We start from the raw sequence: 23,052 nt of genomic DNA on the forward strand, positions 1-23,052 counted from the left end.
CTGAGATTTCAAATCTGATTTCATATTTGGTAATTGGACAGTATTCTAAACACATCCATTTTTTTTTTTCAAAATTTGATCTTGCTGCTGTTTTCTTCGTGTTCTACTTCAAGTTGGGTTTCTAGTTTCCTATATTTTAAGATCAGATTTGTATCCTTATATTATTGCTGACATCTGTTGATGCTTTGCTGCACTTTTGATTATTGTTTTGAGCCCATTAAGATCTGCTATCAGTAGTCAATTTTGGAATTCTGTTTTAAAGAATCCTCTCCCTAATAGAATAACTTTACAACTACAGACAACCGGTCGTTTCTGAAGAAGAAAACAGAGAGGAACAAGTTCTCATCTGAAGGACCGCCGTTTTGGAGCAGCCTGGCCGTATGGCTGGGCTGCTTCCCCACCTTCTCCCTTCTCCTTCTCTCTTCCTCTCTCTCTTCTTCCTCCTCCTCCCCCTTTCTCCACTTTTCTTCTTATGTTCGGTACTAACTTCGCAGGCTGAAGTCTCTCAAACTGTACTAACTGGTCGCTCACTCTGTAAGGTCGCCGCCTGGCAGGTCGCCTCTTCTGCTAGGTCTGCCGTTTCCCTTGGTTGCTGGCCCTTCTTGGCTGGCATCCCATCGGATCCCAGGCTCGATTTGGCAGCACCAGCTCGGTAGCCGTTTCGCTGGGCAAGCTTCCCCGTCATCTGCTTGTTTGGCTCTGCTTCTCTCTTGTTCGTTAGCTCCTCCGCCGTCATCGTCTGCCTCACCGGTGCTCACAACCTTCCGCCGCTTGGTCCCCTGCTTGTTTGGCTTGCTGCCTTCCGTCCGCAAGCCTCGCTTGGCCTCCCTCCTGCCAGTTCCGCTTGGCTTGCTCGGCCTTCGGTCGTTTCGCTGCCAGCTCCAAGCCCGCAGCCCATGGCTGCCTTCTTTGCTCGGCTGGCAGCCTCTTCGCCGTTGCCCTCCGCGAGGCCGGTGCCCTCTGTCATGGCGGTCTCCCTCGCTAGGCCAGCTGCTCGTTTGGCCATGGGCCTCCGCAAGGCCAGCGCCCCTCCACCTTGGTTGCCTTCTTGCCGGTGGTTCCAGATTTCGTCTTGGCAGCTAGGAAGAAGAAAGTGTTGAGAATTGTTGGTTAGGGTTTGGGGGACCCAACTAGAATTGACATTGTTGCCCCTCTTCTTTCTTTTAATTGAGCCCATGTGGCTTTTGTGTTGCATTGGTCATGCCCATGTGGGCTTGTGTTGCATTGGACATGCCCATGTGGACTTTTGTGTTTCTTCTAGCCATATGGGCTTGTATTGTTGTCCTTTATGGACTTTTGTTTCCCTTTGTGGGACTTTAATACATTTCATATTCACCCAAAAAATCTTTACAACTACAGATCAGAGTATTGGATCAGACTCATCCTTTGAGGAGTTCTTCCCCTGTACAAATCAGACCTTCGACCAAGGTATCCCTTCAATCTGAATTGCTGAATCATCAGATTATTAGATATTTAATTTCCCTTGAATCTGGTCTTTTTTCTCTTCACTGTGATCTGGTTTTCAACCAAGTTTCTAAACATAATCCCTTGGGCTTCTAGAAATCCATCACTTGATTTCTGAATCTTACTCTGTTACTCGGTGTTGGTTTAGGGTTTAGAAATAGTCCCCAGACTGTTCAATCAATAATATTATTATTTCCAAACAAAGCTGATTAATTTCAGTAGGTGGCATTATTCTGCCTGCTACCTGTTTATTGAAATTCTCCATAGATTATGCGCATGCAACTTATAGGTTGAACTACCCCAAACCCTCCTACATCCATGGTTCTAAATCTTGTTTCAACCGAGATATCTTGGTTTCCCAAGAAACCAAAACGAAACTTGGTACAAGTCAGGTTTCAACCATATTTCACACATTTCGGTAGTTTCGACCAATTTTGACCAGCCTACTTTCGAGTTTTCAACCAGCTTTGGTAGTTTCAAACAGTTTTGACAGCACACTAGACCTTGTACATACCCAAAATCAAAATGGACACAAGTTGGTCAGATCTGATAATTATTCTTTATCCAGGAACTTTCTGCATGCAAAAATATACATAATCCAATCCTGACCTGTGCGAGCTTGCTGCTGTTCTTTTCTTCCTTCCTCTCCACTGAAACCAGGTCTGATTTTCCTCCTTTTAAGTTTCTGTTATGCTGTTTGCTCCTTTCTCTTGTACTCATCTTTGATTATATCCCAGATTTCTTCTTTATTCATTGCCGTCCTTTATTCTTTGCTCGTAGCAGTAGTAGTGGTGGGGAAAATCGTTAGAACTCAGCTTAGTCATTAAAACTTTGGGGTTAACATCACTACCCTAAGGTGACCAAACACCTAAGATCTTATCCTCCAAATCATCTCCTATTGTAAGAACCACACCTGCAACCAGAACTGGATTCTGTTCTTCCAGGAGATAAAGTTACGGGCTTACAGCTATTAAGTATTAAATATTATTTTCCCCTAGTTATTTCCAGTGATGGTTGAGTGGATTCAGTAGGTCCTTGAGTTAGCAACTTCCATGATCCATCTGAAATTTTGAAGATGAATATTTTTGGAATTACAACTAAGGCAAGTTTTTTCTGATATTTATTGAAAGGCCTTCTTTCTTGACTTTTATTTCATTTTATCCGTATTCTGAAATTAAATTCCAGATTCATCCCTTCTTCAAAACTGTAATTACCTTTGCGTCCCTGACTCCATTTCTTGCCCAAAAGGTCCTAAGCTGTTACCAGATTTTACAGAATTGCCATATTTATATTTGAAATTTTATCACTTTCGTGGGTCCAAAGCAACCTACATCAGGGATTTAGAACCATAGGTGCATCAACTAATTTTTCCTAGATTGTGTAGTTAATCACCTAATCCATATATTGTTTGTGTAGCAGGCATCAAGTTTAGCTCATTTCTCTTTACTTTTCTGCCAATTATTACTTGATCCGACTGCAAAAGATTGGAATAAAGACGTTAATCTGGGTTAGATCAATACATCATAGATGTTTTCCATTATTTATTTCTAGTTGCCTTAGATTTGGTTAGATTTTTCATGCTTATCATACTTGAAAGATTAATTGCAGACTAATAACAGTTACTGAACAGAATTAGGGTCTGAACCATTCCAGTTCCATAATCTGATACCAGGACCCCAGTTTAGTTGATAGACTTAGTGTGCCTTATCACTGGAGTCAATAATAATTCAACGTAGAGAGATTTCATTAGGCTTTGCTTGTTTCCAGGTAAATGCTCTGTAAAAGGAACGGCACGTTCGGCCAGTTTGATGCTAGGCAATTAGGCAAGGATTTAAAACTCAGGATCCAGGATCAGATTGGAATTCTCTGATCCGAATCCCGGTCCCATTCTGAGACTGAGTTAGTTCAGTTGGGTTTGGCTGATCCTGATCTGGTAACAGCTGTAAACAGGGGAAACAGACCTGGAAAGCCAATAATTTTGGGTGAATTAGTATAGGACCAGTGGATCAGGCTCCACAATCCTAAGTAGACTCGGTTGAGTTCGAATCCATCCTGATACTTGAAACCATTATACAAGGAGATTTTAGTATTTTACCAGTGATATGGATTCTTAAAATTAACAGATATGTCATCATCATTACCAACTTACCTTATGTCAAAGAAGGTGGGTCAATGTTATAGAGGACCCTACACCCATTCCACTGGTTTTGGATCAAAACAAGTAGTGAAAATGATTTAAGAAGAATTAGTTTAAAGTGACCGAAAATTACAGAAACACCACTAGATTCTATTACATTGACATGGCTTCCTGTAATTTTAGAAACCTTTATTTGTCATTTTCAAGAGTGGTTTGAGATTATATTATAAAAATAAAAAAAAATAAAAAACATGAAAAACACCTCCCAAAAATTAAATACCTTTCTATCAGGAGAAGGTACCATGCCAGCCATTTGGGGCCAGCAATTATCTTCAGGGCCGTAGGCACCATACTCCGTTCTGCTTATAACTGCCTGAATAAATAAAAAAGACAATTAAGGTGCACGCCTTGGACTTCAAAAGCATGCTACTACAACAAGCATAAAATAAAAATTCATTGAGCAGAAAACAATGCATGGCATGCTTGACTTTTCAGACTTCAAAAGCATGCTACTACAACAAGCATAAAATCAAAATTCATTGAGCAGAAAACAATGCATGGCACACTTGACTTCTACTGAGATGTATCTTGAAATGCACACAGTACACCACATATTTTGACTGTAAGCAGTATCCTGAGGTGTCAAAGCTTCTGGACACTGAAACCAAGGACTTAAAGATCGGTTCAGAGTAAGGATCATTCCAGAGTCAAGATTGATACTCAACTAGATCCTTCTGGATCGTCCAGATCTTTCTGGCGAATACCAATACAGATTGGATTATCTGAACAATCCATTACCAATCCTTAAAACCATGACTGCAACAGCTAAGATGTGTGGTCTAGATTCCAAAGTAATGGAAAGAAAGATGAATCTTAATGGCATCACTTAAAATTCACCAACCTTAGCATAAGGATCCAACACAATTCGAGAAGGATCAAAGTAATGCCCTTCTTCAGGGGAAAATTTTCCATCAAACTTGTAACCATACAGCATATCTTCAAAATTTCCTTTCAAAAACACATGCCAAACATCCCCCGTCTTGTTACTTAGTGGATCAAGGGAGATCTGCTCAGTCACTCTGTTCTGCTTTATATTAATGGAAAAGGTCAGTAGCACAAAATATAAAATATGAAATTAAGAAGCCAAAAGAAATGAAGCAGGAAAGGTCAAGGGATTCTAATTCGCTAACTCAAGACCATTTAAGATGTGATATTAAAGTAAACAAGATAGTTCCAATTATAGAAGGACCCTTTTGTTTGCAACTTACTTTTGAAAACCAACATCCTGTGGGCTCTTCCACAAATACAGGAGATGCACCTTACAAATATTAGAATCTGCAATAACCACCTTTCCTTTCAACTCCCACTAACCACCATGAGGGTAATACCAGAGAAATTGCAGACAATTACATTTTCTTGAAGACAGATAATAGAAAAATTAACAATAAAATTTCAAGTGAACTGTCCATATTGTCATTTATTGGTGGCGGATAATTCCTGCTTTAACCATGTAGAGTACAGTCAAGCACCCAAATTTTAGTGATCACTAAACAAGTACATTTTCGCAGGGTCCCCATAAGGTGGACAGGAAACCGTCCAATTCCTTGGCAGTTTTTGCACAAAGTTATCACTCTCAGACTCAAACCCATGTCTTCATGCTGGCAGGTCAAGCATTTATCGTTGCACCAACCCACAGCCCTTTGGAACTCGTCACATGTTAAGGGGCATTTTTAAAGTGAGGGAACAAGAATAGGCTTTTTGCTACTGAGAAAGCATCAGCAGAGACAAAGAAGAACCAAAAGACAACTTAGACAACTTATCTAAAGGAATTGTAACACAATAAAAATGGCAAAAAGGAGATAGAAAACTGAATCAGCCAGGGTTGAGAGCACAAAAAATACAGCTTTTATTTCATCATTAGCATACCAATAAAGTACCACTGCAGTTTGTAACAACATGCACACACCGCCAACATAGATCTTCTAGAACTAGAAGCAGAAAGCTTTGGTACTAAAAGTGCCACAGCAGCACTTTCATTTGTATTTCAACCAGTGTTAATTTGAAGACCGGTGATCTTTAATGGTTATGAAAAATTCTAACAATTATACAGCCACATGCTCACCTAAGCTGTAGTTCATTATGTGCGTGACTGGTGGCAAGTGTTACATGTCATGGTGCACATCAAATTAAAAAACTAAGCATGATTAATCATTAGTCTTTCTAACGATAGCAGCAAATCTGATGAGAGAGAATCTCATGCAACAAAGGATGTAGACACATTATTTGGGTTCGTTTCTGTCACTTATATTTGTGTCAACTCTTTAAAGGTAAAAAACTGTCCAAATTGACATGAATCAGGTGTCATATGAAAGCTTATTCAGTTAGCTTTCCAATGAGACCAAGATCTAGCGAAATTGAGCTGTTTTGAGCATAGTTGTCACGGCGTTGGGCGACCCTAGGCGTTGGAGGAGGGGGAAAAACAAGGCAAAACCAACAAGCACTTAAGCGTCTAGGTGACACCTTGACAGCTGTAGTTTTGAGAAAGTTATGGCCATGTTAGAGGGGTATCATGCTGTGACAGGAATTCTGCTTTATAAATAAGTGAAAAGAAAGTTCTAGTTCAGTTTGATTTCTTCACTTTGAGGAGCGCCCAAGGGAGATGTAGTCTAAATAGTAAGTTTATGTTGTAGATCACAAAATTACTTAGTTTAGAGAATTGGAAAGTCTTAAAGTTGGGTTCTTAATCAGTTCAAGAGTCTAGAAGGTTTCTATTTTTTCAAAGCATTGAAACCTAAATAAAGGCAATGGTGCTGACAAAGCTAAGAAGTTGAACTGTTATTTGCTTATCGAATTGAAGTTCAGTTGTTGCTTGGCTTTATAGCTGTCGTGGTTGGTGCCCTTTAATTCTATTGCTAGTTGTAGATTGCAATAAACCCTAGGTAAGTTGTAGCTTATCTAGTTATCTCTCTCTCTTTCACTCCTCTTATAATTCATTCACTTTATTTTCTTCTTTTTAGTGTTTGGACCGGCAACCCATAGAGACTGTCATTGCACTAGTTTTCTTGGCAGCCTAAAAATTTCATATAATGTCAATATTCATTTTTATTTTTTAATTTTTTTTTTCTTGGGGGGGGGGGGAGATAAATAAAAACTTTATTCAAACCAAACAGAGCCGCATATTGGAACATAAAAATACAAATAAATATAAGCCAATATTCTTTGTTATAATTAGACCTGCCACTGTACTCTTTTGTTCTGATTCATTGATAAAGATACCGTTAAAATAAATAGGCCTGTCACTGCCTATTTAGTCTGTCCAAAGACAAAGTATGATAACGAAGTCCCAAGATCATGCGCAGTTTAATTTAGGTCCAAGTTATGAGGAGCTTAAGAAAGTCAAATAGGTACTTAACACTGAATTCCTCATTTCTAAATTATTTTCCCTTATTTTATTCAGGCCTTTTATTGTGTTTTAACTACTAATTCCTCATGCAAAATAACCTGCTTGGACCACCACACCATTACTAGAGCATTAGAATGAGGAAAAAATGAATGACAGAAAGGCACCATGGGAACCCTATGCTACTTCACATTTGAGTTTTCTCCTTCCTAAACATCTTTTTTGCCCATAGTTGTCACGGAGTATAGGCAACCCAAGGCATTGGAGTGGGGCTGGATGTCAAGGCATCCTTCCAGCTTGGTTGCCTGGATGCCTAGGCAGCACCTTGTGATGCAGAATTCAAGCTGAACATGCAAAGGAGGAAGAGAGAACAGAATCAGACTCGGGCCCAAAATCATAATCTGAGTGCAGTTAATGCCCAAATCTTTGGTTTTGGTTCTGGTCCTAGTTCAAGCTAGGGTCAGGCTGGCCTACGTATGGCTTGACTTGGTCTGCGTATGGCTTGTGGAAATCTTATAGCAGATTGTGTGGGGCCCTAGTGTGAAGACAATGTTCTGGAATATTCTCTTAGTAGCTACCTATATTCTAGTTTCTATTTTGTAAAGGATATAGTTAGTAAGTCAATAAATCTAGGAGTTTCTATTTTGGTTATATTTTTATGCAATAACAATTAGATCTTCTTTCTAGAAGAGTTGCTATTTTTCAGAGTTACTATTTCTTAAGATACTTATAGCAGCCAAATATGGAGAGTTACTTATCTGTAATACATGTAATACAGAACATATTATAAATAAAGCAACGGGGGAATAGCCTCCCACGATTTGAGTTATTGAGAAAATGTATCTTCCCCTCCTTTGATCAGTGTGAAGCTGTTCTTGGACTGTGGTGAAGCAGCTCCAGCCTTTGGTGGTGATTTCAATCCCACAAGCTCTGGTGGTGATTCCAAAGTCATATACTTCCTTTCTTTCTTCCTTTTTCCTCCATCTTCACAAGCTCCATAAAGCATATCAGGTCCTGCGTGGGTGTTTCTCAGACCTCTTAAAACTCTATTTTCTGGTTTGAAACTAGACTCAGTTCCTTCAATTTTATATTAATATTTTCCTGGACTAACCAAATTCTGTCCAGAATCTCTTCTCAATTTCAGACCCTCCGATTAGCAGGAACAGCCCTATTGTGGCCCCAGATTTCAATAGCAGTTCCAGCCATAGTTTAAAATCTTGCGATATCTCGGTATCTCGGGCTGGTCGAGATGGCCGAAATATGGTATTTTTTCTGCCATATTTCGGCACTTCATCTCGGTGGGTTTTTAGCCATATTAAGGCTTAATACTTCATGTACACCGTTATTTAAGCTAAATAAACGCATTTAAACCTTCATATTGCAAAAAAAAATGAACTCAAAGTGGTGTTTTGGGTTTGCACCCTTGATTGACAGTATACGGTCGCCGACTTTGAAGTATAAATAGTTAAATATACATTCATTAAGTACTAAAAGACAATAAGAAATTTAAACAAAGTAATGAAACAAAAATAACTCATAACTCATAAGTCATAAACTCCATAATAGTCAATAGTTCAATACTCAATAGTCAATACTCATTACTCAATAGTCAATACACAAAGTCACAAGTTCACAACTCACAAGAGTGCAAGACTCACAAGAAATATCACGAAATATCGCCAAAATATCACGAAATATCACCGAAATATGAACTTTTTCCATTTCGCCTTGCCATTTCATCTCGGTACTGTCAAGATTACCGAAATATCCTGATATATCGGCGATATTTCGCGAAATCTTGAACCATGGTTCCAGCCAATCCGTTGGATTGGGCTGAAATTCTGATCATTCGATACCCTCTATCAGGCATATACTCGACAGGAAATTGAGGGTCATCAGACTAGGGAATTGGGAGATATTGTTGTTCTCTCTCAATTTCTAATTTTGATTCTCATAGTTACTAATTCTGTTCCGAATAGTTTCTGCAGATCCAACATTCGGGTCTGCCAGAGTTCATGTAATAAGGGTACTTTGGGAACTGAGTTATTATCTTGTATTGTGTTTTTACCTTTTACCTCCCTAGACTACCTTATGTTGCATGGAGGGTACTAATGTAACTTTTCATCATATAAGCAAGTAGTCAATATGGGGAGAGACATCGATTCTCTCCCTAAGACGTGCACACTCTTTCTCTTCTTCCTCTCATCCTCTCCTCTTATCTCCCCTTCTCTTCTCTCACCTTGATCATTACACTACTTCCAACTTGGTATCAGAGCTGGTTTGATACACCAGCTTTCTGTTTCTCTCTCTCTCCCCAACTTGGTATCAGAGCTGGTTTGATACACCAGCTCTCTCCACCACCAAATTAGTGTTTCCGTTCCTATTTTTATTTGAAATGCTTGTGTGATGCTATCGGGTGCTATTTTCTGATGAGTTACCTCATTTGGGTCCTATGAGTTGTAATGGGATGAACCCACACCTTGAAAAGTGTATTTGATTCAAGTTCTTCAAGTTTCTGAGTAGAGTGTGTACTCCCCATATGGTTTGGGTATCCAACCTAAGAGTGTCCATACATCATGTCGGAGGTCAGTGGAACTATGGAAGCTTCGGCTGGTGGTTCAGTAGTACCAACCCCAGTTTGATTGCCTTTAAGAACCCCAACAACCATATATCCATTGCAAAGTTGGACAACACCAACTCTTTGGATTGGGCTCACTCAGTAAAGCTGTCTCTACAAAGTCAGGGGAATTTAGGGTACATCACTGGCATGGTTCTAAATCTCAGTTTCATATCTCGGTTTTGCAAGAAACCGAGATGACACCTTGGGTCGATACTAACTCGTACTAAATTTCGACCATATTTCGCACATTTTGGTAGTTTCGACCAAAAAATACCAAGTTTCGACAAATTTTGACCTGTTTCGACAAGTTTTGACCAGTTTCGACGAGTTTTGACAGCACATGACATGTCGAGTTTTGCCCAAAAAATACCAGAAACCGAGATTTGGAACCTTGATCACGAGTAACATTAAGGCTCCTAATTCAAGAGATCCAACATATCAATGGGAGACTGAGAACTCAACCGTTATGACCAGGTTGATTTTTTTCTATGAAACCTAATATTGGTAGGAGGTTTATGAGAAAGGAGACTGCCAAGGATATTTAGGATAGTGTCTCTAAGACTTTTGACTCAGTAGGTGATTAGGTTAAGGTCTACCAACTCCTCCAGAAGGTTATCACAATGAAGTAGTGTTAACAGATTTAGAATTAGAGTAAGGCTTGGATGATTAATGATCATCCCAAGCTCATTATTTATATCATTGAAAATAGAGGACAGAATTACAAATAAGCAATGTGGGACTAAAACCCACATAATAGAAACATAAACATAATAGAAATAGGAAAGTGTCCAGAATACCCCTACGGTTCTAACACTCCCCCTCAAGTTGGAGCAAATATGTCAATCATGCCCAACTTAACTAGATTAGGATGGAACAATTTCCCAGACAATCCCTTGGTGAAAATATCAACAACCTGATCAGTAGACTTCACAAAGGGAACACAAATCAACCCGTCTTCCAATTTCTCCTTGATAAAATTTCTGTCCACTTCAACATGCTTGGTGCGATCATGCTGTACTGGATTGTAAGCAATGCTGATTGCAGCTTTGTTGTCACAGAACAAGATCATAGGAAGATGAACAGGAACACCGAGGTCTTGTAGCAAGCCTTTCAGCCAAAGCAACTCACAAATGCCTTGTGGCGTAGCACAAAACTCTGCTTCAACACTAGAACGAGCCACCACATTCTGCTTCTTGCTACGCCAAGTGACAAGATTGCCCCCTACAAAAGAACAATACCCAGAGATAGATTTCCGATCTGCAAAACCAGCCCAGTCCGCATCGATATATGCCTCTACCCGTAGGTGACCATGAGGAGATAGAACAATGTCTTTTCTAGGAGCTGACTTCAAGTAGTGAACAATCCAAAGAACAGCCTCCATATGAGAAGAATAGGGGTCATGCATAAACTGACTCACAGTACTCACAGCAACAGAATGTCTGGACGTGTGTGTGATAGATAAATCAGCTTCCCCGCTAGTCTTTGGTACCGGCCTTTATCAACAGGTTCACCCTCCTTTTCATTGAGACGGACAATAGCCTCCATAGGAGTATCTGAAGGGTGACATCCTTACAAACCAGTTTCAGCCAACAAGTCTAGGACATACTTCTTTTGGGAGAGAAAAATGCCTTTAGAAGACTTGGCAACCTCAATCCCTAGAAAGTACCGTAGCTTTCCTAGATCTTTAATCTCAAACTCCTGCCCAAGAAATTTCTTCAACCGGTTGATCTCATCACCGTCATTGCCAGTAACCACAATGTCATCCACATAGACTATAAGAACAGTGAGTTTTTTACCAACCCTCTTTATAAAGAGAGTGTGATCAGCATTTTCAGCTTATAGCCCACAAAAATCATGGCCTTGTGATATCGACCAAACCATGCTCTAGGTAACTGCTTCAGCCCAAAAAGTACTCGCTTCAATTTGCACACTTCATCTTGATTACTGTCACAAGAAAACCCTGGTGGAATATCCATGTACACCTCACCAAGTTCTCCATTTAGGAAGGCATTCTTCACATCCCGCTGTTGTAGATCCCATCTAAGATTGACTACACAAGATAGCAAAACCCGAACTATATTCAACTTTGCAACAGGAGCAAAGGTCTCCTGGTAGTCAATCCCATATGTCTGAGTGAAGCCTCTTGCAACCAGACGTGCCTTATATCAATACACAGTCCATCAACCTTCTGTTTGACTATAAACACCCATTTACATCCCACTGGTTTTTTCCCTGGAGGAAGATCTACAAGATCCCAAGTATTATTTTTTTTTAAGGCTCTCATTTCTTCCAACATAACTACCTTCCACTTTCCATCTTCATAAGCTTCCTGCCAATTTTTAGGAACAGAAACAGAAGAAAGAGAAGACACAAATGCACGAAAAGACAGCGAAAGAGAACTATAAGAAACAAAGCGAGAAATGGGATGCAAAGTGCAAGTCCTAGTACCTTTGCAATGAGCAATAGGTAGTTCGGAAGGAGAAGTCTCACCAGGAGGAGGAGGATGAGGACCTAGATCCTGAGCCGGCAATTGGATAGGTATTGGTGCCACAGTGGAATGATGCTACCCTCTTTTGGAGTATCTCTTAGTTGAAACTTAAAGGTAGGTCGAATCTGGTAAGAGAAGAGGTTTATAGCAAGAAGAAGAGGGAAAGAAGAAGAAGAAGAGAAGAGAATGGGAGAATCGATTATGTGTATTGAGTGATTCTCAACACACATATTAGCTTCATTATTAACTCTTCCAAATTATACAAGCCTCCCTAGGGAGCTAAAGGGAAATAAGACAAGAAAGTAAAAATACAACTCAGTCATGTGTTATAACTAGACAATGACAGAACTACCTCTATACAAGATATTCTAGCAGCTCTAACACTCCCCCTCAAGCTGGAGAATAAATGTCATACATTCCCAGCTTGCACGATAGAGTACTAAATAGACTAGGAGGGAGACCCTTGGTGAAGATATCTGCTACTTGATCAACTGTCTTCACAAAGGGAGTACAAATGCACCCAGAATCCAGCTTCTCTTTGATGAAGTGACGATCAACCTCAATATGCTTGGTTCGATCATGTTGAACCGGATTATGGGCAATGCTTATGGCAGCCTTGTTGTCGCAATAAAGTCTCAATGGCCCTTCAGTTTCGAAGCTCAAGTCTTGAAGAAGCCTTTTCAGCCATATAAGCTCACATACTCCATGGACCATGGCCCTAAACTCGGCCTTAGCACTGGATCGAGCAACAACTGGTTGTTTCTTGCTCCTCCAGGTAACTAGATTACCACCCACAAAGGTATAGTACCTAGAAGTAGATCTCCTATCAGAGACTGAACCAGCCTAATCAGCATCTGTGTAGCCTTCAATCTGCAAATGGTCATGCCTGACAAATAGAAGACCTTTTCCTTGACAGAATTTCAAGAATCTAATGATGCGATACACTGCATCCAGATGTCCACTCCTGGGAGCATGCATGAACTGACTCACCACTCCAACTGCATAAGAGATGTCTGGTCGAGTCAAGGAGAGATAGATTAGTTTCCCAACTAACCTTTGATACTTGCTTGCATCTATAAGAGAAGAACCACATTCATCACCAAGTTTATGATTCGGATCAATGGGGGAAGTGGCTGGTTTGCACCCCATCATCCCTGTCTCTTTCAGAAGATCCAAGACAAATTTCCTTTGGCAAATGTTGATCCCTTTCCTTGATCTAGATACCTCAATACCCAAGAAGTATTTCAAGAGTCCAAGGTCTTTGATCTCAAACTGTTTAGCCAGATAAGACTTCAATCTATTTATCTCAGCAACATCATTCCCAGTCACCACAATGTCATCAACATAGACAATGAGAGCTGTAACTGTACCATTACCTCTCCTAATAAACAAGGTGTGGTCAGCTTGACTCTGATAAAACCCATTCTTCAGAATGGCTTGTCGAAATCTCTCAAACCAGGCCTTAGGAGACTGCTTTAGGCCATAGAGAGCTTTCTTCAACAAACACACTTTCCCTTCAGCTTGACTCTGATAATACCCATTCTTCAGAATGGCTTGTCGACATGTCTCAAACCAGGCCTTAGGAGACTGCTTTAGGCCATAAAGAACTTTCTTCAACAAACACACTTTCCCTTCAGCTGAGGGACACTTAAAACTAGGTGGAGGCTGCATGTACACTACTTCTGCTAAATCTCCATGAAGAAATGCATTCTTCACATCTAATTGGTACATTGGCCAATCTTTATTGGCTGCTACTGAAAGAAGAACCCTGATGGAGTTATGCTTGGCTACAGGGGCAAAAGTCTCCTGGTAGTCAATGCCATACACCTGACTATACCCTTTTGCAACCAGCCGAGCTTTGTACCTTTCCACTGTACCATCGGATCTATACTTGATTGGAGCCAAGGAGTGGAGTTGGCATCCGGTTAATAAGAAAGGCAACGGTAAGAAGTGCATCAGACCAGAAGGTCTTAGGCACGTGCATACCAAAGAGAAGACCCCTAGTGATTTCCAGCAAATGGTGGTTTTTGCGCTCAGCCACCCCATTTTGCTGTGGGGTGTCAACACAAGCCAGTTGATGGATGATGCCATTATCAGAAAAGAACTGTTGGACCCCCCCCATACATGTACTCACCCCCCTTATCAGATCTAACAATTTTGATGTGAGTACCAAACTGAGTACTGATAAGTTCAGAAAAACTCTTTTGTTTCAACAAAACAATCCAAGTAGACCGAGAATAGTCATCCACAAATGAAACAAAATAACGGAATCCAGATAAAGAAGTAGTAGGAGAAGGCCCCCAAACATCAGTATGAATAAGGGAAAAAGGTGCAGTAGATCTATTACCACGATAAGGATAAGATATGCGACAATGTTTAGCGAAAATACAAGATTCACACTAAAAAACATAAGATGCAGGAAAAGAAGTAAACTAGTGGGGTAACTATCTCCTCATAACAACGAAAGAGGGATGACCCAAACGTTGATGCCAAAGCATAACAGACTCCAAAGTACTACGGTCATTCCGCCCACAAACATAAGCTGCAACAGTAGATTGGGCAGGTAACCGTGGCTCAAGAAGATAGAGTCCTCCTTTCTCAGTCCCACTGCCAATAACCCTCTTTGTCTTCAAATCCTGAAAGACACAATAAGAAAGAAAGAAAGTGACACAACAATGTAAGGATTTGGTTAGGTGACTCACTGATAATAGGTTAGTAGCAAAGTCGGGAACATGAAGGACAGACTCAAGGGAAATAGAAGGAGCAACTCGCACATTACCCTTACCAGAGACAGAAGAAAGGGAACCATCAGCAACCCTTACCTTGTCCCGGCCAGAGCAAATAGAGTAGGAATCATAGTACTGTGACATACCAGTCATGTGATCAGAGGCTCCAGAGTCAATAATCCAGGTGGGTGCAGTAGTAGGAGCAGACGAGACCTGCAGAGCTGAGGCAGAAGTAGTAGACCCTCCAGAGGTAGAACCAGTAGCTGACCCTCCAAGGTGAGACATCAACCGATAGAGGGCTGCAATATCATCCTGTGAGAGGGAATCAGGAGCCGGCTGGGGTCCAAGTGGCTCAGACTCAGATGTCACAGAGTGAGCCCTAGCTCCCCCTCGCTTGCCTCTACGGGCACTAGATGAACCACCACGTATACCAGGGGGCTGTCCATGAAGATCCCAACACCGATCCTTGGTGTCTCCAAGCTTGCCTCAATGATCACATTTGTATCTCTCACGGTGATCGCCACGAGGTGGCCCTTGGCCTTTCCCCCCACCTTTCCAGTCTCTGTGGGAACTAAAAACAAGAGCAGACCTCTCTGTTGATGGTGCAATATCCATAGCGGACCTCCTGGTTTCCTCACTTTGCAAATAGCTGCACACGTCATCCAGAGATGGAAAGGGAGATCTCCCTAAGATTTGCAGGCGAAGAGGCTCATATTCAGGGTTAAGACTACTAAGCAAAATAAGGATCCTTTCCTTTTCTTGGCTCTTGTAGACCTTTGCCTGATCATCAGAATTGGACAACTGGAGATTGTTATAGTGATCATATTCCTCCCACAAGCTAATAACAGAGTTGTAGTACTCAAATATACTCCTATCACCCTGTTTCATATGAATGATCTTCTGGAGGATTTGATACACTTTCGTTGAATCTCCAACTCTATCAAAAACTCTGGATACACTGTCCCAAATATCTTTAGCAGTCTCCTTACTCATAAACCTCCGACCTATCTCAGGTTTTATGGAGAATATTAGCCAAGTCATAACAAGTGGAGTTCTCGCCTCCCACTTGAGATAGCCTCGTATCGGTTGAAGGTGAGTCGTGATAGACCCAGTAATGTACCCCAACTTTCCCCATCTGCGCAGGGACAACTTCACGAACGGGACCAATCCAAATAATTAGTATTGTCCAACTTCACAACCGAGATCTGGGTGTTGGGGTTATCAAAGGAAGCCATGGTTGGGAAAACACTACTTGGGCTGCCGGCTGTAATTGGTCCACTGACCTCAGAATCTTGTCCAGACACAGTGGACATAATGAGCAAACACTTCAACAATCAATATAAGTTGTTTGGGCAAGTGGGGAGTTTACTCAACCCAAACAAGGAGGCAAACCAATACACAAATGGTACTCAATCAACCAAACCACTAGGCTGAGACCAAGCCTAAAAAACAGCAAGCATATAGAGAGCAAAAAATTGCATAACTCAAACCAAACTCTTCTAGCAGCCAAGAACCTTTAGTCCATAACACCCAATAATTGTATCAAGATGCAATGCATTCCATTCTCAATCACATTCAGTCATCCAATACAGCAAGCTTCAAAGAAGGCAAAAACAGAGCAGCCGATACCTGTATAGCAGCAAGGAACAAAACAGTAGCAGTCCTCTTATCCTCCAGCTTCAAGAGCAGGCTTTTAGGGCTTCAAGAAGGCATTCCCATACGACATAAATGGGACAAGTTCCAAGGCCAGCCAAGCTGCCAAAGGCAGAATCGAATCTGAGACAGTCCAAGGCTGGTGGAAAAACAGGGTTTGCTTCCAAGATTTCAAAACATTTGGAAGCTAAGTAGCATTCCTTTCAAAAAACAAGAGATTAGGGATCTGAAACAACACCCCTAGGCAATGCAAATCCAATGGGTCTCATGCCAAGAGATGGAGAAGAGAAGGAGAACCAAGAAAAATCTTCACAGGTTGGCGGTAACTTGGCAGTCATCTTCCATAGCTTCAAATCACCCTCAACAGCTCCTAAACTCTCTCCATATGAACTTAACTTGGAGAATACCACTCCCAAGACTGTAAGAAGTATAGTATCTCACATATACAGCCTCTAATGGAACCCCCTTTACATTTATAGGGTTCTAAAGAGAGGAGAAGATAACTCCTGAGCTCAGCCGACCCTCAAACCAGATATGTTGGCTTTGATACCAAGTTGAAACTTAAAGGTAGGTCGAATCTGGTGAGAGAAGAGGTTTACAGCAAGAAGAAGAGGGAGAGAAGAGAAAAGAAGAAGAAGAAGAGAAGAGAATGGGAGAATCGATTATGTGTGTTGAGTGATTCTCAACACACATGTTAGCTTCATTAATTAACTCTTCCAAATTACACAAGCCTCCCTAGGGAGGTAAAGGGAAATAAGACAAGAAAGTAAAAATACAACTTAGTCATGTCTTATAACTAGACAATGACAGAACTACCCCTATACAAGATATTCTAGCAACTCTAACACTCTTTTGGTAGGTGATAACATTCGAATTGTCAATTCTCTTCTGAAATTCACTGATGGTTTTCTGGACTGGAGTCCACTCCCCCTGACTAGGAACATGACCATCATTATTTTCTACAAGCTCCCCTTGTAAAGGAATCCCTGCGGAAGAAGGGGCAGCAGCCAAAGTAGGCTCCAAAGTAGATGGGAGGGGAGGAAGCACAAACACATCTTCACTAGAACCAGAATTCTCCCCCTGAAAATGTGGGGATGGATAATAAGAAAGACTTTAATGAAAAACGACATCCATACTGACCAGAGTACAATAGGAAGGGGGATGGTAACACTTATAACCTTTCTGGGTTGTAGAGTAACCCAAGAAAACACACCAAAGCCCACAAGGGTCAAGTTTACCATGAGCTTTCGTGTCTCTAGCATAGCACACACAACCAAACACCTTGGGAGGAACCACAAAGGTGGAATTCCTATGTAAAAGTTCGGCCGGACTATGGGAGTCAAGAACACGAGAAGGAAACCGATTAATGATATAGGTAGCAGTGAGGATAGCATTCCCCCAATATTGGGAGGGAACATGGCGCGAAAACAGCAACGCCTTGGCCACTTCCAACAAGTATTGGTTCTTCCTTTCAACCACACCATTTTGGGCTGGGGTATCGACACAACTATTCTGGAGAATAATCCCATTATCAACAAAATACTTCTGAAATTGGTTTTCCTTATACTTGGTGTCATTATCACTTCTCAAAACCTTGAGAGTAGCCTAGAACTGAGTTTGGATCATTTTATGGAAATGCTGAAAATAAGAAAAAACTTGACTCTTGGTGTGCATAAGATAAACCCTTGTATGCCTAGAATAACAATCAATAAAAGAAACAAAACAACGATGACCGGAAAGGGAAGTTTTACAACTAGGGCCCCAAACATCAAAATGCACCAATTGAAAGAGTGAAGAACTCCTTTTATTTGAAATCGAATAAGTAGAACGTGTCTGTTTGGCCAGAACACAAGCCTCACAAAAAAAAATTGGTCTTATCACATGTTTTGACTAAAGTAGGAAATAAAGATGCTAATATTCCTAATGGAGGGTGACCTAATCTAGAGTGCCACTGGTAAATTTCAGAAGAGACTAAGGAGTTCTAATGTGGAGATGGTAACGGAAGTGGAGTAAGACGACCATCATCAAGCAGGTACAAGCCACTATGCACTTTACCCAATCCAATCGTCTTCCTAGAGGCCAAATCCTGAAACACACAATGGGAAGGAAAAAAAAGTCACTTTACAGTTAAGATCACGAGTAAGACTACTAATAGAAATAAGGTTAGTAGTAAAATTAGGAATATGCAAAACCGAAGACAAAGTAAGGGAGGAAGTGCAGTTGATGATTCCTTTTCCAGATATGGAGGAAAGGAACCATCAGCTACTTTGACCTTGTCTTTCCCAGAAGTGGGCGAATACCGATGGAACAGGCTAGAGGAACCGGTCATGTGACCCATAGCCCCAGAATCTATGATCTAAGGATGGGAAGCTACAAAAGTACAATGACCACCAAATGAAATACCTGACCGGACAAAATGTGAACCTAAAGGAGCAGAAGAGGTGGCAGGAGCTGATGTAGTAGAGGCAGCAACAGCGGAAGACCTTAGCACTCATAGGAAAGCTTGTAGATCATCCTGGGATAGACCAGTGTCAATAATTGGGGCTGTAGGACTAGGTTCAAAGTGGTTTGCCTTATTTTTTGTCTTCTTCTTGGCAGCCCGTTTAGCCTCGTCAGCTGGCTTCCCGTGAAGCTTCCAGCACTTCTCTTTGGTGTGGTAAGGCTTGTGACAATGCTCACAAGTAACAATCCCTATAGTAGAATCACCAAGAGAAACATGTCCGACAGGTGTAGGGGTAGCCTGGGCAGCAGACTAGAGGGCTGATCTGTCAGTAACAGGAGGGTGGAGCATAGCAGCCCGACGGTTCTCTTCAGAGGAGACCAAAGCATAGAATTGTTTAAGTGTGGGAAAAGGGGAATGACCCAATACTTGAACCCAAATCTGGTCATACTTCATATTCAAACCAGCCAAAAAATCATACACCCTGGTTTTGTCCAGATGCTTCTTATATGCAGTGATATCAGCAGCTGTAGTGGGATGGTAATCAGAAAAATGGTCCAGTTGCTGCCAGAGACTGCACAAAGTAACATAGTATTTGGAGACATATAACTCCCTCTGAGTAGTATTATTGGCCTTCGTCCGAAGTTCATACACCTGTGCATCATTACCAAGCTGTGCATATGTCTCCTTGCAAGCAGACCAATTTTGATGGGCTATATCAAGGAGAAGAAAACCATTGGCAAGGTCTGCTTGCATTGAGCCAATCAAATAGGACATAAGTATACCATTGTTGGAGATCCATCTGGTCAAGAGAGTGCCAGGGGCATTCGGCATGGTGATAGTACCATCAATATGGCCAGTAAGCCCACGGCCAACAATAGCAAAGTATGCCGAACGAGACCAGATCAAATAATGCTCCCATCCAGTTTGACAGCATTAGGGAGGAGATCACGATTGTCATTCCTACCAAGCCCATCAATAGCAGAGGTGCCAGTAAAGACTTCAGAGTCACCCATAATGCAGCCAAAAGACCCAACTCTCAGAGGAGGGCTGTGGTGATAAGAAACCCAAGAATCCTTCAAATTAAGGGCTGAAAATTGGAGAAGAATCCCCTTTCAATGTGAGAATGTGTCTCCAAAATTCAGCAGCAGCAGACAAGTGTAGCCCCTAGATCAATTTTTTTAGGGTTTTGAACAAAAAAATCCCTATTTGGCTAAAATCGATATAGGGAAGAATATGCCAAAAAATTGAACTGTTGAGGCTTAAATTGGAGGCAAATCTGTCTTTATAAGTGGAGAACCAGCCTTCAAAAAATCAGCACTAACAGAAGTTTGAAACTCCTAGATCGACAATTTTCAAAACCCTGAGTTTGTGAAAAATCGATCTTAGGAGATCTTGGATGCAAGGGAAGATAGGAACAGTATCTGAGGAGAGAGGCTGCTGCAGTTCTTGGTCTTCAAAGAGGAGGATTCATTTGTTGATGATTGCTCCTGAACCACGTGGACTTTTTTGATGAAGCGAGGTCTATGATGCTTTCAAAAATTTCTAACAAATGATTTCTACTCAATTTGTGTTAGAGTTATTAGAATGGTTGTATAAGGGTTGTTCTGTCATTGTCTTGTTATTAGACACGGCTAAGTTGTATTTTCGTTATTTCTTCTTTATTTCTATTTACCTCCCTAGGGAGGTCTATGTAATTCTTAGAAATGATTAATGAAGTGAATGTGTGTTGAGAATCACTCAACACACATAACCGATTATTCTCCCATTCTCTCTTCTCCTCTCCTCTTTTTCTTCTTCTTCCCTTACTCCTAGCTGTTAACCCTTTGATATCTCACTAGAACCGATCCATTAGAAGATTTTACTTGGTATCAGAGCTAGGAAATCTGGTTTGAGAGTTGATTGAGCTTGTTTGCTGTCTTCACCCCTCTTTGAAACCCTGGAAAGGTAAAGGGTTCCATTAGAGGCTGTACTATGTGAGATACTACACATATTACATTCTTTGGAGTTGTATTCTTCAAACCAAATCCATATGGAGTGATGTTAGGAGCTGCTGAAGTAGATTGAAGCTTGAGAAGATGCATACCTAGCTACTGCCAGCTTGTGGAGTGTTCTGTTCGATTCTCCTTCATCCTTCCATCTTTTTGAATGAGACCTAGTGCATTTGAATCACCTAGAGGTCCTCTATCAGATCCCTAACCTCTCGGTTGTTGAGAAGAGTGCTGCTTGGCTGAAAGCTGCTGTGAAGACCTTGAAGATAGCCCAGTTTTTCCACCAGCCATGGGTTGTTTGAACTTCGATTCTGCCTTTGGCAGACTGGTTTGCCTTGAAACCAGGCTTGTTTGAGTCGCACATGAGTGCTTATTGAAGCCCTAAAATCTTGGTCCTTGAAGGGGGAAGATTGGAGAGTAGTGCTCTCTTTTTTGCTGCTGTACAGGTATCGGCTGCTCTGTTTCTGCTCCTTGTTTGACTCTTTGTTTTGAAGATTGATGCATTGGGTGGTTGTTTGTTGCTGAGAATGGAATGTTTGCACCTTGTTCCACTTTTTGGGTGTTATGAACTGAAGCTCCTTAGGTGTTAGAAGGATTTGGTTTGAGTTATGCAAGTTTTTTGCTCTTTGTATGCCTGCTGTTTTTTAGGCTTTGCCCCAGCCTAGTTGATGTGGTTGATTTAGAACCATTTGTGTACTGGTTTACCTCCTTTCTTTGGGTTGAGTGTGCTCCCCAGTTGAGCAGCACACTAGTTTGACTGTTGAAGTGTCTACTATGTCTGGGCAAGATTTTGAGGTCAGTGGACCAACTACAGCTAGCACCTGAGTAGTGGTTCCCAAATGGTGGCTTCCTTTGATAATCCCAACACCCAAATCTCTGTTGTGAAATTGGACAATACCAACTACTTGGATTGGTCCCGTTCTGTGAAGATGTCCCTGCGAAGTAGGGGAAAGTTGGGGTATATTGCTGGCTCTATTAAGGACCCTACCATTACTGATCCAGGATATCTGAAGTAGGAGACTGAGAATTCCACAGTTATGACATGGTTGGTAGGAGGTCTATGGACAAGGAAACTGCTAAGGAGATGTGGGACAATGTTGCCCGAACCTTTGATCGAGTTGGCCAAATCCACCAAAAGGTCACCAATATGAAGCAGGGTGATAGGAGCATTTCTGAATACCACAATACTGTTATCAGCTTGTGGCAAGAATATGATCACTACAGGTATCTTTGATTGTCCAACTCTGAGGATGAAGCCAAGGTTTACAAGAATCAAGAAGTTGAAAGGATCTTTTCTCTACTTGGAGGGCTCAATCCAGAGTATGAGCCCATTCGTCTATAGATCCTAGGGAAGTCTCCCTTTCCATCCTTGGATGAAGTATGTAGTTACTTGCAAAGTGAGAAAACCAGGAGAACAACTATGGATATTGCACCATCAACAAAGAGGTCTGCTCTTGTTTCTAGTTCCTACAGAGACTAGAAAAGTGGGGGGAAAGGCCAAGGGCCAACTCGTGGAGATCATCGTGAGAGATTTAAATGTGATCACTGTGGAAAGCTGGGACACACCAAGGACAGGTGTTGGGATCTTCATGGGCAGCCCCCTGGTATGCGTGGTGGTTCATCTAGTGCCCGTGGAGGCAAGCGAGGGGGAGCTAAGGCTCACTCTATGACATCTGAGTCTGAGACATCTAGACCCCAGCCTACTCCTGATTCCCTTTTACAGGATGATATTGCAGCCCTCCGCCAGCTGATGTCTCACCTTGGAGGATCAGCTACTAGTTCTACCTCTGGAGGGTCAGCTACTTCTGCCTCAGCTCTGCAGGTCTCGTCTGCTCCTACTGCACCCACCTGGATTATTGACTCTGGAGCCTCTGATCACATGACTGGTATGTCTTAGTATTATGATTCCTACTCCATTTGCTTTGGCCGGGACAAGGTAATGGATCCCTTTCTTCTATCTTTGGTAAGGGTAATGTGAGAGTTACTCCTTCTATTTCCCTTGAGTTTGTCCTTCATGTTCCTGATTTTGCTACTAACCTATTATCAAGTGAGTCAACTAACTAAATCCTTAAATTGTTGTGTCACTTTCTTTCCTTCTTATTGTCTTTTTCAGGATTTGGAGACAAAGAGGGT

The 23,052-nt window shown here is 41.4% G+C and overlaps 1 protein-coding gene across 4 annotated transcripts in view; it reads right to left on the reverse strand.

Moving 5' to 3' along the window:
• The window catches only part of LOC122661368 (isoamylase 1, chloroplastic), a 144,038-nt gene that overhangs the window by 103,983 nt on the left and 17,003 nt on the right, over positions 1 to 23,052 (reverse strand). For 3 of the 4 annotated variants that reach the window (XM_043856746.1, XM_043856745.1, XM_043856743.1), the window contains exons 2-3: positions 4,503 to 4,688; positions 3,882 to 3,974 (exon numbers count right to left, since the gene is read on the reverse strand). In XM_043856746.1, coding sequence (XP_043712681.1) covers positions 3,882 to 3,974; positions 4,503 to 4,688 — 279 coding nt within the window. The remainder of the gene's footprint in view (positions 1 to 3,881; positions 3,975 to 4,502; positions 4,689 to 23,052) is intronic. The other variant, XM_043856744.1, reaches the window with a different exon arrangement.

The sequence above is a fragment of the Telopea speciosissima genome, chromosome 5 (assembly GCF_018873765.1).
Source record: "Telopea speciosissima isolate NSW1024214 ecotype Mountain lineage chromosome 5, Tspe_v1, whole genome shotgun sequence".
NCBI lineage: Eukaryota > Viridiplantae > Streptophyta > Magnoliopsida > Proteales > Proteaceae > Telopea > Telopea speciosissima.